General features: G+C 46.1%; 1 protein-coding gene across 7 annotated transcripts in view; it reads left to right on the top strand.

The window, feature by feature from the left end:
• smarca2 (SWI/SNF related, matrix associated, actin dependent regulator of chromatin, subfamily a, member 2) overlaps nucleotides 1-15,298 on the top strand; it is a 182,105-nt gene that overhangs the window by 78,609 nt on the left and 88,198 nt on the right. For all 7 annotated transcript variants that reach the window (XM_065026942.1, XM_065026946.1, XM_065026945.1 and 4 more), the window contains 3 exons: nucleotides 2,853-2,968; nucleotides 4,157-4,310; nucleotides 8,136-8,299. In XM_065026942.1, the coding sequence (XP_064883014.1) occupies nucleotides 2,853-2,968; nucleotides 4,157-4,310; nucleotides 8,136-8,299 (434 nt within the window). The remainder of the gene's footprint in view (nucleotides 1-2,852; nucleotides 2,969-4,156; nucleotides 4,311-8,135; nucleotides 8,300-15,298) is intronic.

The raw sequence follows: 15,298 nt of genomic DNA, 5'->3' as shown, positions 1-15,298 counted from the left end.
TGCTGGACCCTAAACCATCACACTACCACCACCATGCTGACCCCAAACCACCACACTACCACCACCACCATGCTGACCCCAAACCATCCCACTACCACCACCATGCTGACCCCAAACCATCACACTACCACCACCACCATGCTGGACCCCAAACCATCACACTACCACCACCACGCTGACCCCAAACCATCACACTACCACCACCATGCTGGACCCCAAACCATCACACTACCACCACCACCATGCTGGACCCCAAACCATCACACTACCACCACCATGCTGGACCCCAAACCATCACACTACCACCACCATGCTGACCCCAAACCATCACACTACCACCACCATGCTGGACCCCAAACCATCACACTACCACCACCATGCTGGACCCCAAACCATCACACTACCACCACCATGCTGACCCCAAACCATCACACTACCACCACCACCATGCTGACCCCAAACCATCACACTACCACCACCATGCTGGACCCCAAACCATCACACTACCACCACCATGCTGACCCCAAACCATCACACTACCACCACCATGCTGACCCCAAACCATCACACTACCACCACCATGCTGGACCCCAAACCGTCACACTACCACCACCACCATGCTGACCCCAAACCATCACACTACCACCACCATGCTGACCCCAAACCATCACACTACCACCACCATGCTGACCCCAAACCATCACACTACCACCACCACGCTGGACCCCAAACCATCACACTACCACCATGCTGGACCCCAAACCATCACACTACCACCACCACCATGCTGGACCCCAAACCATCACACTACCACCACCATGCTGGACCCCAAACCATCACACTACCACCACCACCATGCTGACCCCAAACCATCACACTACCACCACCATGCTGACCCCAAACCATCACACTACCACCACCATGCTGACCCCAAACCACCACACTACCACCACCATGCTGGACCCCAAACCATCACACTACCACCACCATGCTGGACCCCAAACCATCACACTACCACCACCACCATGCTGACCCCAAACCACCACACTACCACCACCATGCTGGACCCCAAACCATCCCACTACCACCACCATGCTGACCCCAAACCATCACACTACCACCACCATGCTGACCCCAAACCATCACACTACCACCACCATGCTGGACCCCAAACCATCACACTACCACCACCACCATGCTGACCCCAAACCATCACACTACCACCACCATGCTGGACCCCAAACCATCACACTACCACCACCACCATGCTGACCCCAAACCATCACACTACCACCACCATGCTGACCCCAAACCATCACACTACCACCACCATGCTGACCCCAAACCACCACACTACCACCACCATGCTGGACCCCAAACCATCACACTACCACCACCACCATGCTGGACCCCAAACCATCCCACTACCACCACCATGCTGACCCCAAACCATCACACTACCACCACCATGCTGACCCCAAACCATCACACTACCACCACCATGCTGGACCCCAAACCATCACACTACCACCACCACCATGCTGACCCCAAACCATCACACTACCACCACCATGCTGACCCCAAACCATCACACCACCACCACCACCACCATGCTGGACCCCAAACCATCACACTACCACCACCACCATGCTGACCCCAAACCATCACACTACCACCACCATGCTGACCCCAAACCATCACACTACCACCACCATGCTGACCCCAAACCACCACACTACCACCACCATGCTGGACCCCAAACCATCACACTACCACCACCATGCTGGACCCCAAACCATCACACTACCACCACCACCATGCTGACCCCAAACCACCACACTACCACCACCATGCTGGACCCCAAACCATCCCACTACCACCACCATGCTGACCCCAAACCATCACACTACCACCACCATGCTGACCCCAAACCATCACACTACCACCACCATGCTGGACCCCAAACCATCACACTACCACCACCACCATGCTGACCCCAAACCATCACACTACCACCACCATGCTGGACCCCAAACCATCACACTACCACCACCACCATGCTGACCCCAAACCATCACACTACCACCACCATGCTGACCCCAAACCATCACACTACCACCACCATGCTGACCCCAAACCACCACACTACCACCACCATGCTGGACCCCAAACCATCACACTACCACCACCATGCTGGACCCCAAACCATCCCACTACCACCACCATGCTGACCCCAAACCATCACACTACCACCACCATGCTGACCCCAAACCATCACACTACCACCACCATGCTGGACCCCAAACCATCACACTACCACCACCACCATGCTGACCCCAAACCATCACACTACCACCACCATGCTGACCCCAAACCATCACACCACCACCACCACCACCATGCTGGACCCCAAACCATCACACTACCACCACCATGCTGACCCCAAACCATCACACTACCACCATCACACTTGACCTTTGATATGAGGTTCTTCCTGTGGAGTGTTTGGTTTTAGGCCAGGCATAATGGGACCCATCTCGTCCAAAAAGTTATACTTTTGACTCATCTGTCCATAGAACATTCTACCAAGAGCAAATTTGAGTCAACGTTTTGGACGAGATGGATCCCATTATGTCGGGTAAAAACTAAACACAGCATTCCACAGTAACTTTATTTATGAAATAAATTAAATAAGTATGTAATTGTTGTGTTAATTTGTTCACTCAGGTTCCCTTTATCTAATATTAGGTTTTGGTTGAAGAGCTGATAACATTCAGTATCAAAACTATGCAAAAGTAGTGAACATTTGAAAGGGGAAAATACTTTCGTAAAACCCTTTCTGTGTGTTTCAGGATGAAGAGGAGGTCCCAGGAGTGTCCAGCCGGCCAGACTCTCAGTCTGAGGAGAAGAAGGTCATCGATCCCAACAGTGGCGACTTCCCAGAGAAAGTAACCATGCACATCATCGAGTAGGTCTCCCTTTCATACCCTAACCTCTGACCCCTAACCCATGCACATCATCGAGTAGGTCTCCCTTTCATACCCTAACCTCTGACCCCTAACCCATGCACATCATCGAGTAGGTCTCCCTTTCATACCCTAACCTCTGACCCCTAATCCCTAGCCCATGCACATCATCGAGTAGGTCTCCCTTTCATACCCTAACCTCTGACCCCTAATCCCTAGCCCATGCACATCATCGAGTAGGTCTCCCTTTCATACCCTAACCTCTGACCCCTAATCCCTAGCCCATGCACATCATCGAAGTAGGTCTCCCTTTCATACCCTAACCTCTGACCCCTAGCCCATGCACATCATCGAGTAGGTCTCCCTGGTGTTTTGTGGGTACTATTTAATGAAGCTGCCAGTTGAGGACTTGTGAAGCGTCTGTTTCTCAAACTAGACACGAATGTACTTGTGCTCAGTTGTGCACCGGGGCCTCCTACTCCTCTTTCTATTCTGGTTAGGGCCAGTTTGTGCTGTTCTGTGAAGGGAGTAGTACACAGCGTTGTACGAGATCTTCAGTTTCTTGGCAATTTATTGCATGGAATAGCCTTCATTTATCAGAACAAGAATAGACTGACGAATTTCAGAAGAAAGTTCTTTGTTTCTGCCCATGTTGAGCCTGAAATCGAACCCACAAATGCTGATGCTCCAGATACTCAACTAGTCTAAAGAAGGCCAGTTTTATTGCTTCTTTAATCAGAACAACAGTTTTCAGCTGTGCTAACATAATTGCAAAAGTGTTTTCTAATGATCAATTAGCCTTTTAAAATGATCAACTTGGATTAGCTAACACAACGTGCCATTGGAACACAGGAGTGATGGTTGCTGATAACGGGCCTCTGTACACCTATGTAGATATTCCATGAAAATCAGCAGTTTGCTGCTACAATAGTCATTTACAACATTAACAATGTCTACACTGTATTTCTGATCACTTTGATGTTATTTTAATGGACAAAAAAAGGTGCTTTTCTTTCAAAAACAAGGACATTTCTAAGTGACCCCAAACACGGTAGTGTACATACTTAGACTTAAAGCATTGCGCAACCTCATGGGTAAGCTATAGGCATTGTCTTTCAGCTGAAAGAAAGTGAATTTCAGCTCTTTCGGCGTTAAAAATAGGTCATTAACATATGTTTTATACATCTTAGGTCTGCAAAGCAGGATGTTGATGATGAGTACACGGTGCCAGAGACTGAACTGACCATCTTCCAGCAGTCCTACTACGGTGTGGCTCACGCCATCATTGAGAGGGTCGACAAACAGTCTTCGCTGCTCATCAACGGCATGCTCAAACACTACCAGGTAAACCTAGCTCAAACACTACCAGGTAGAACTAGCTCAAACACTACCAGGTAAACCTAGCTCAAACACTACCAGGTAAACCTAGCTCAAACACTACCAGGTAAACCTAGCTCAAACACTACCAGGTAAACCTAGCTCAAACACTACCAGGTAAACCTAGCTCAAACAGCTCAAACCTAGGTAGGTAACTAGCTCAAACACTACCAGGTAAAACTAGCTCAAACACTACCAGGTAAACCTAGCTCAAACACTACCAGGTAAACCTAGCTCAAACACTACCAGGTAAACCTAGCTCAAACACTACCAGGTAAACCTAGCTCAAACACTACCAGGTAAAACTAGCTGAAATACTACCAGGCTCAAACACTACCAGGTAAACCTAGCTCAAACACTACCAGGTAAACCTAGCTCAAACACTACCAGGTAGAACTAGCTCAAACACTACCAGGTAAACCTAGCTCAAACACTACCAGGTAAACCTAGCTCAAACACTACCAGGTAAACCTAGCTCAAACACTACCAGGTAAACCTAGCTCAAACACTACCAGGTAAACCTAGCTCAAACACTACCAGGTAAACCTAGCTCAAACACTACCAGGTAAACCTAGCTCAAACACTACCAGGTAAACCTAGCTCAAACACTACCAGGTAGAACTAGCTCAAACACTACCAGGTAGAACTAGCTCAAACACTACCAGGTAAACCTAGCTCAAACACTACCAGGTAAACCTAGCTCAAACACTACCAGGTAAACCTAGCTCAAACACTACCAGGTAAACCTAGCTCAAACACTACCAGGTAAAACTAGCTGAAATACTACCAGGCTCAAACACTACCAGGTAAACCTAGCTCAAACACTACCAGGTAAACCTAGCTCAAACACTACCAGGTAAACCTAGCTCAAACATTACTAGGTAGAACTAGCTCAAACACTACCAGGTAAACCTAGCTCAAACACTACCAGGTAAAACACTCCTGGCTCAAACACTACCAGGTAAACCTAGCTCAAACACTACCAGGTAAACTAGCTCAAACACTACCAGGTAAACCTAGCTCAAACACTACCAGGTAAACCTAGCTCAAACACTACCAGGTAAACCTAGCTCAAACACTACCAGGTAGAACTAGCTCAAACACTACCAGGTAGAACTAGCTCAAACACTACCAGGTAAACCTAGCTCAAACACTACCAGGTAAACCTAACTCAAACACTAGGTAAACCTAGCTCAAACACTACCAGGTAAAAACACTACCAGGTAAACTAGCTCAAACACTACCAGGTAAACCTGAAATACTACCAGGCTCACTAAGGTAAACCTAGCTCAAACACTACCAGGTAAACCTAACCAAACACTAGGTAAACTCAAACACTACCAGGTAAACCTAGCTCAAACACTACCAGGTAAACCTAGCTCAAACACTACCAGGTAAACCTAGCTCAAACACTACCAGGTAAACCTAGCTCAAACACTACCAGGTAAACCTAGCTCAAACACTACCAGGTAAACACTCAAACACTACCAGGTAAACCTAGCTCAAACACTACCAGGTAAACCTAGCTCAAACACTACCAGGTAAACCTAGCTCAAACACTACCAGGTAAACCTAGCTCAAACACTACCAGGTAAAACTAAACACTGAAACACTACCAGGTAAACCTAGCTCAAACACTACCAGGTAAACCTAGCTCAAACACTACCAGGTCTAGCTCAAACACTACCAGGTAAACCTAGCTCAAACACTACCAGGTAAAACCTAGCTCAAACACTACCAGGTAAACCTAGCTCAAACACTACCAGGTAAACCTAGCTCAAACACTACCAGGTAAACCTAGCTCAAACACTACCAGGTAAACCTAGCTCAAACACTGCCAGGTAAACCTAGCTCAAACACTACCAGGTAAACCTAGCTCAAACACTACCAGGTAAACCTAGCTCAAACACTACCAGGTAAACCTAGCTCAAACACTACCAGGTAAACCTAGCTCAAACACACCAGGTAGAACCTAGCTCAAACCAGGTCAAACACTACCAGGTAAACCTAGCTCAAACACTACCAGGTAAACCTAGCTCAAACACTACCTCAGGTAAACTAGCTCAAACACTACCAGGTAAACCTAGCTCAAACACTACCAGGTAAACCAGGTAAACCTAGCTCAAACACTACCAGGTAAACCTAGCTCAAACACTACCAGGTAAACCTAGCTCAAACACTACCAGGTAAACCTAGCTCAAACACTACCAGGTAAACCTAGGGTAAACCTAGCTCAAACACTACCAGGTAAACCTAGCTCAAACACTACCAGGTAAACCTAGCTCAAACACTACCAGGTAAACCTAGCTCAAACACTACCAGGTAAACCTAGCTCAAACACTACCAGGTAAACCTAGCTCAAACACTACCAGGTAAACCTAGCTCAAACACTACCAGGTAAACCTAGCTCAAACACTACCAGGTAAACCTAGCTCAAACACTACCAGGTAAACCTAGCTCAAACACTACCAGGTAAACCTAGCTCAAACACTAGGTAAACCTCAAACACTACCAGGTAAACCTAGCTCAAACACTACCAGGTAAACCTAGCTCAAACACTACCAGGTAAACCTAGCTCAAACACTACCAGGTAAACTAGCTCAAACACTACCAGGTAAACCTAGCTCAAACACTACACTGTGCTGATAATGGGCCTACGTAGATATTCCATAAAAAATCAGCAGTTTCCAGCTACAATAGTCATTTACAACATTAACAATGTCTACACTGTATTTCTGATCAATTTGATGTTATTTTAATGGCAAAAAATGTGCTTTTCAACAAACAAAAGCACATGAACAATAGGTAAGTAAAGAAATAGAACAACAGTAAAAAGACAGGCTATTGTCATGACTCCCACCGAAGGTGGCTCCCCTGCCTGTTCGGGTGGCGCTCGTCGTCGTCGGTCTACTAGCCGCCACCGATACCCTTTTCTGTTTGTTTGGTCTTATTGGTTGCACCTGTCTCTTATTTTATTTAAGCCTGTTTTTGTGCGGGCTTGTTTTCTGTTAGTCAGGTTGTGCCTGTAGTGTTCCTGTCCGTTTGTGCCCTGTGTTGGGTTGGACATTTTTGACTGTGTCTGTGCCTCTGCTTACTACTGCCAGAGTAGGAGCACCCTGATCCGTCCTGTATAGTACTGAGCAAGACGGAGAACCTGACCCACAACAAACAACACATATTTCTCTGTTCCTCCTGAGGTCAATGGACTGCAGTGGAATTTTGTTTGTGTTTGTGTGTGTCTCAAATGACTTTCCTCTCTGAGTTTCAGGTGGAGGGTCTGGAGTGGAGGGTGTCTCTGTTAACCTCTTCTTCTCTCTGGGTTACAGGTGCAGGGTCTGGAGTGGAGGGTGTCTCTGTTAACCTCTTCTTCTCTCTGGGTTTTAGGTGCAGGGTCTGGAGTGGAGGGTGTCTCTGTTAACCTCTTCTTCTCTCTGGGTTACAGGTGCAGGGTCTGGAGTGGAGGGTGTCTCTGTTAACCTCTTCTTCTCTCTGGGTTACAGGTGCAGGGTCTGGAGTGGAGGGTGTCTCTGTTAACCTCTTCTTCTCTCTGGGTTACAGGTGCAGGGTCTGGAGTGGAGGGTGTCTCTGTTAACCTCTTCTTCTCTCTGGGTTACAGGTGCAGGGTCTGGAGTGGAGGGTGTCTCTGTTAACCTTCTTCTTCTCTTACAGGTTACAGGTGCAGGGTCTGGAGTGGAGGGTGTCTCTGTTAACCTCTTCTTCTCTCTGGGTTACAGGTGCAGGGTCTGGAGTGGAGGGTGTCTCTGTTAACCTCTTCTTCTCTCTATGTTTTAGGTGCAGGGTCTGGAGTGGATGGTGTCTCTGTACAACAATAATCTGAATGGTATCCTGGCTGATGAGATGGGGCTGGGCAAGACCATCCAGACCATCGCCCTCATTACATACCTCATGGAACACAAGAGACTCAACGGGCCCTACCTCATCATCGTTCCACTATCGTATGTTTCCTCCTTATTATAACCCTGCCCACTAACCCCTGACCTCACCATCATTCCACCATCGTATGTTTCCTCCTTATTATAACCCTGCCCACTAACCCCTGACCCCACCATCATTCCACCATCGTATGTTTCCTCCTTATTATAACCCTGCCCACTAACCCCTGACCCCACCATCATTCCACTATCGTATGTTTCCTCCTTATTATAACCCTGCCCACTAACCCCTGACCTCACCATCATTCCACTATCGTATGTTTCCTCCTTATTATAACCCTGCCCACTAACCCCTGACCCCTGACCTCACCATCATTCCACTATCGTATGTTTCCTCCTTATTATAACCCTGCCCACTAACCCCTGACCCCACCATCATTCCACTATCGTATGTTTCCTCCTTATTATAACCCTGCCCACTAACCCCTGACCCCACCATCATTCCACTATCGTATGTTTCCTCCTTATTATAACCCTGCCCACTAACCCCTGACCCCACCATCATTCCACTATCGTATGTTTCCTCCTTATTATAACCCTGCCCACTAACCCCTGACCCCACCATCATTCCACTATCGTATGTTTCCTCCTTATTATAACCCTGCCCACTAACCCCTGACCCCTGACCCCACCATCATTCCACTATCGTATGTTTCCTCCTTATTATAACCCTGCCCACTAACCCCTGACCCCACCATCATTCCACTATCGTATGTTTCCTCCTTATTATAACCCTGCCCACTAACCCCTGACCCCTGACCCCACCATCATTCCACTATCGTATGTTTCCTCCTTATTATAACCCTGCCCACTAACCCCTGACCTCACCATCATTCCACTATTGTATGTTTCCTCCTTATTATAACCCTGCCCACTGACCCCTGACCCCACCATCATTCCACTATCGTATGTTTCCTCCTTATTATAACCCTGCCCACTAACCCCTGACCCCACCATCATTCCACTATCGTATGTTTCCTCCTTATTATAACCCTGCCCACTAACCCCTGACCCCTGACCCCACCATCGTTCCACTATCGTATGTTTCCTCCTTATTATAACCCTGCCCACTAACCCCTGACCCCACCATCATTCCACTATCGTATGTTTCCTCCTTATTATAACCCTGCCCACTAACCCCTGACCCCACCATCATTCCACTATCGTATGTTTCCTCCTTATTATAACCCTGCCCACTGACCCCTGACCCCACCATCATTCCAGTATCGTATGTTTCCTCCCTGCTTGTTTCATGGGTCTCAGCTAAAGAAGAACATTGCTTTTATATTACAAACAGTTTTATGATCAGTCTGTTTACTAAAACTAGTCATGGCTCTTAAAGGCCCAGTGCATTCAAAAATGTGATTTTTCTGTGTTTTATATATATATATTTTTCCACACTGAAGTTGGAATAATACTGTGAAATTGTGAAAATGATGCTAGTTCTGTTTTAGTGTTAGGTCATTTTTTGTGTTTGATGGCTCCATTCCTCAACCCACCAGCAGAGCAGACCACGTTAGCTGTGTCTTTTGTCTTGTTGTTTATTAGGATCCCCATTAGCTGTTGCAGTACCTACTCTTCCTGGGGTCCACACAAAGCATGAAGCTTGACATAATACAGAACATTAATAGACAAGAAGAGCTCAAGGAAAGAACTACTTAAATGTAAAACAATAAGAATATAACTAAAAGGTTCCGTACTGACTCAATACATAGAAAGAAAACAGAGGCCTATTAAAACAGAAATACCTGATTTATGGCCTCCTGAGTAGTGGAGGGGTCTAAGGCACTGCATCGCAGTGTTGAGGCGTCACTACATTTGTGGTGTGTGACGTAATATGAAGGACCCGTCAAGCCAGCCTATTACATATAATGTAAACTCTAATTTCAAATTAAACCAAATATTTTGCACTGAAACAACACTGTTTCAATCTAATTTTCAGCCAATTTACAAGCAAATACTTTATAAATGAATTGTTACAAATCAGCTAGTCAACTAGCCTACTATTGTTAGCCCTAGTAGCCTGCTAACGTTACGGTAACACTGCATGAGTCAGCCAGTTGCTATCAACACCTAGCTTGCAGCTACAGTGAAGTACACCAACATTTTGGAAATACCGAATGCCATCTAACCAGTTATCAAATAATGGTACCAGTATATGCAGTTATCTTAGCCAGCAAGGCAGCCATCTAAAGTTAGTTAGTTTAACATGCCAGCTAGCCTAGCCAGTTTACGAGTATAGTTAGCCAACCACAACGTTCAACATAGCTAAATAGTAAGCCAGAGAACAACCACAGACGGGTTAGTTAAGAGAGCGGAGACTTACTGATTGAAGGCTGAGTTAGCTACCAAAGAAGAGCCAAAGAGAAACCTTCAGAGGGACAGTCAGCTAGCTAATCCAATAACCATAGTGAGGTAAATCCACATTGAATTTAACTGGTTTATCTCCATCACTGCGGACACTCTGTGTACAGGTATGTCAGTAGGAAATATAGGTTGCAGGTCTTCACATTCAGTTATACTCAGTCATCTAAGTCCTCTAGGGTGAAATGAGCACTGCATACAGTAGACATGTGCATGGTTCCCAGTCTCCAATCCGCTGGCTTCAACCTGACAAACCGCTCCGACTTCAATGCTTGCTTGTCGTTTTTAGGCCACAAATGAGTCATAACCCCATCCTTGTGGGTATTACTACACTAGCTACAAACAACGGAAAACTACTACAACACGGCACAATAACAGATAGTGCATGAAATCTAATATTAAGGAAGTCTTGAGGTTTTGCTCGCCTGAGGTAGAGTATCTCATGATAAGATGTGGACCACACTATTTACCAAGAAAGACTTAATCAATATTTTTCTAGCTGTCTATTTACCACCACAAACCGATGCTGGCAGTAAGACGGCACTCAACCAGCTGTATAAGGCCATAAGCAAACAAGAAAATGCTCATCTAGAGGTGGCGCTCCTAGTGGTCGGGGACTTTAATGCAGGGAAACTTAAATCCGTTTTACCTCATTTCTACCAGCATGTTAAATGTGCAACCAGAGGAAAAATACCTCTAGACCACCTTTACTACACACACGGATACGTACAAAGCTCTCCCTCCCTCCATTTGGCAAATCTGACCATAACTCTTATCTGACTGATTCCTGCTTTACAAGCAAAAACTAAAGCAGGAAGTAGTGTCCAACAAGCTTTCTCTGCCGTTAACCTTGTTCTGAACACCTCCAAAACAAAGGTAATGTGGTTTAGTAAGAAGAATGCCCCTCTCCCCACAGGTGTGATTACTACCTCTGAGGGTTTAGAGCTTGAGGTAGTCACCTCATACATGGTATGCTAGATGCTACCAAATCAAATCAAACTTTATTTGTCACATGCGCCGAATACATCAATTGTAGACTTTACCGTGAAATGCTGAATACAACAAGTGTAGACTTTACCGTGAAATGCTTACTTACAAGCCCTTAACCAACAGTGCAGTTCAAGAAGAGTTAAGAAAATATTTATTAATAAACTAATTTTTTGTAGTACAGGTTAGAGTTAATTTGTAAATGTAGGTAGGGATGAAGTGTCTGCATAGATAATAAACAGCAAGTAGCAGCAGTGTACAGAACAAATTGGGGGATCAATGTAATAGTCTGGTGGCCATTTGATTAATTGTTCAGCAGTCTAATGGCTTGGGGGTAGAAGCTGGTCAGCAGTCTAAAGGCTTGGGGGTAGAAGCTGTTCAGCAGTCTGATGGCTTGGGGGTAGAAGCTGTTCAGCAGTCTGATGGCTTGGGGTAGAAGCTGTTCAGCAGTCTGATGGCTTGGGGGTAGAAGCTGTTCAGCAGTCTGATGGCTTGGGGGTAGAAGCTGTTCAGCAGTCTAATGGCTTGGGGGTGGAAGCTGTTCAGCAGTCTAATGGCTTGGGGGTGGAAGCTGTTCAGCAGTCTAATGGCTTGGGGGTAGAAGCTGTTCAGCAGTCTAATGGCTTGGGGGTGGAAGCTGTTCAGCAGTCTAATGGCTTGGGGGTGGAAGCTGTTCAGCAGTCTAATGGCTTGGGGGTAGAAGCTGTTCAGCAGTCTAATGGCTTGGGGGTGGAAGCTGTTCAGGCAGTCTAATGGCTTGGGGGTGGAAGCTGTTCAGCAGTCTAATGGCTTGGGGGTGGAAGCTGTTCAGCAGTCTAATGGCTTGGGGGTAGAAGCTGTTCAGCAGTCTAATGGCTTGGGGGTAGAAGCTGTTAACCTCTCTTGGGTAGGGGGCAGTATTTTCACGTCCGGATGAAAAGCGTGCCCAAAGTAAACTGCCTGTTACTCAGGCCCAGAAGCTAGGATATGCATATAATCGGTAGATTTGGATAGAAAACACTCTAAAGTTTCTAAAACGGTTAAAATAATGTCTGTGAGTATAACGGAACCGATATGGCAGGCGAAACCCCGAGGACAAACCATCCCCCCCAAAATAAAATTCAGCCTACAATTATTTTCAATGGCTGTCACTTTTATTATAAGGCAAAGTCCTCCCAGATTGCAGTTTCTAGGGCTTCCACTAGATGTCAACAGTCTTTAGATAGAGTTTCAGGCTGGTTTTTGGAAAGATTACCCAGAAATTGTAGTTTTTCTAGGTGGCTCCCATTTTGGCTGTAGTGTTTCCAAGCGCATGGAAGAGAGCGCGTTCTTTGGTATTTTTCTCCGGTAAAGACAATAACTATTCTCCGTCTTAAATTGTATCATTTATTTATGTTTTAGGGTACCTGAGGTTTGATTATAAACGTTGTTTGACTTGTTTGGAAAAGTTTATTAGTAACGTTTGGGATTCATTTTGTATGCATTTTGATGGAGGGAAACTGGGTGGATTAGTGACTGAAGCGCGCCAGCTAAACTGAGTTTTTATGGATATAAAGAAGGACATTATCGAACAAAAGGACCATTTGTGATGTAACTGGGACCTTTGTTATCGCTATTTCTAACTTTGGTGTCGCACCTGCCTGGTTGAAATATGTTTTTCATGGTTTTGTAGGCGGGAGCTGTCCTCAGATAATCGCATGGGGTGCTTTCGCCATAAAGCCTTTTTGAAATCTGACACAGCGGCTTGTGATTTTATGAAAGTTAAATATTTATAATTCTATTTGAATTTTGCACTCTGCAATTTCACCGGATGTTGGCCAGGTGGGACGCTACCTGCCTTTCGGTTCTAGTCTTGGCAATCCGGTACTGCTTGCCATGCGGTAGCAGAGAAAACAGTCTATGACTGGGGTGGCTGGAGTCTCTTGACAATTTTATGGGCTTTCCTCTGACACCGCCAATTATATAGGGCCTGGATGGCAGGAAGCTTGGCCCCAGTGATGTACTCGCACTACTCTCTGTCGCACCTTGCGGTCAAAGGACGAGCAGTTGCCGTACCAGGCGGTGATGCAACCGGTCAGGATGCTCTCGCTGGTGCAGCTGTAGAACTTTTTGAGGATCTGCCCTTCTCTCAGCACATATCAAAGCTGCAGGCTAAGGTTAAATCTTAACTTGGTTTCCTCCATCGTAATCGCTCCTCTTTCACCATAGCTGTCAACTAACCCTGTTTCAGATGACCATCCTACCCAGAGATGTAATTTATAGGTCTGCAGGTAAGGGTGGTGTCGAGCGGCTAGATGTTCTTTACCATCGGCCATCAGATTTGCCACCAACGCTCCTTATAGCACACAAACGCAGCACCGTTGGATTCCCCTAATGTAAAACAACAGAACTAGTAGAGAGTAGACGAGTCAGTCCTCAGCACCGTTGGATTAACCTCATGTAAAACAACAGAACTAGTAGAGAGTAGACGAGTCAGTCCTCAGCACCGTTGGATTCCCCTCATGTAAAACAACAGAACTAGTAGAGAGTAGACGAGTCAGTCCTCAGCACCGTTGGATTAACCTCATGTAAAACAACAGAACTAGTAGAGAGTAGACGAGTCAGTCCTCAGCACCGTTGGATTCCCCTCATGTAAAACAACAGAACTAGTAGAGAGTAGACGAGTCAGTCCTCAGCACCGTTGGATTAACCTCATGTAAAACAACAGAACTAGTAGAGAGTAGACGAGTCAGTCCTCAGCACCGTTGGATTCCCCTCATGTAAAACAACAGAACTAGTAGAGAGTAGACGAGTCAGTCCTCAGCACCGTTGGATTCCCCTCATGTAAAACAACAGAACTAGTAGAGAGTAGACGAGTCAGTCCTCAGCACCGTTGGATTAACCTCATGTAAAACAACAGAACTAGTAGAGAGTAGACGAGTCAGTCCTCAGCACCGTTGGATTCCCCTCATGTAAAACAACAGAACTAGTAGAGAGTAGACGAGTCAGTCCTCAGCACCGTTGGATTAACCTCATGTAAAACAACAGAACTAGTAGAGAGTAGACGAGTCAGTCCTCAGCACCGTTGGATTCCCCTCATGTAAAACAACAGAACTAGTAGAGAGTAGACGAGTCAGTCCTCAGCACCGTTGGATTCCCCTCATGTAAAACAACAGAACTAGTAGAGAGTAGACGAGTCAGTCCTCAGCACTGTTGGATTCCCCTCATGTAAAACAACAGAACTAGTAGAGAGTAGACGAGTCAGTCCTCAGCACCGTTGGATTCCCCTCATGTAAAACAACAGAACTAGTAGAGAGTAGACGAGTCCTCAGTCCTCAGCACCGTTGGATTAACCTCATGTAAAACAACAGAACTAGTAGAGAGTAGACGAGTCAGTCCTCAGCACCGTTGGATTCCCCTCATGTAAAACAACAGAACTAGTAGAGAGTAGACGAGTCAGTCCTCAGCACCGTTGGATTAACCTCATGTAAAACAACAGAACTAGTAGAGAGTAGACGAGTCAGTCCTCAGCACCGTTGGATTCCCCTCATGTAAAACAACAGAACTAGTAGAGAGTAGACGAGTCAGTCCTCAGCACCGTTGGATTAACCTCATGTAAAACAACAGAACTAGTAGAGAGTAGACGAGTCAGTCCTCAGCACCGTTGGATTAACCTCATGTAAAACAACAGAA

This window comes from Oncorhynchus nerka, linkage group LG13, assembly GCF_034236695.1.
Source record: "Oncorhynchus nerka isolate Pitt River linkage group LG13, Oner_Uvic_2.0, whole genome shotgun sequence".
Lineage (NCBI taxonomy): Eukaryota > Metazoa > Chordata > Actinopteri > Salmoniformes > Salmonidae > Oncorhynchus > Oncorhynchus nerka.
The sequence above is the reverse complement of the archived record's forward strand: the minus strand, read 5'-3'. Positions and strand labels throughout refer to the sequence as shown.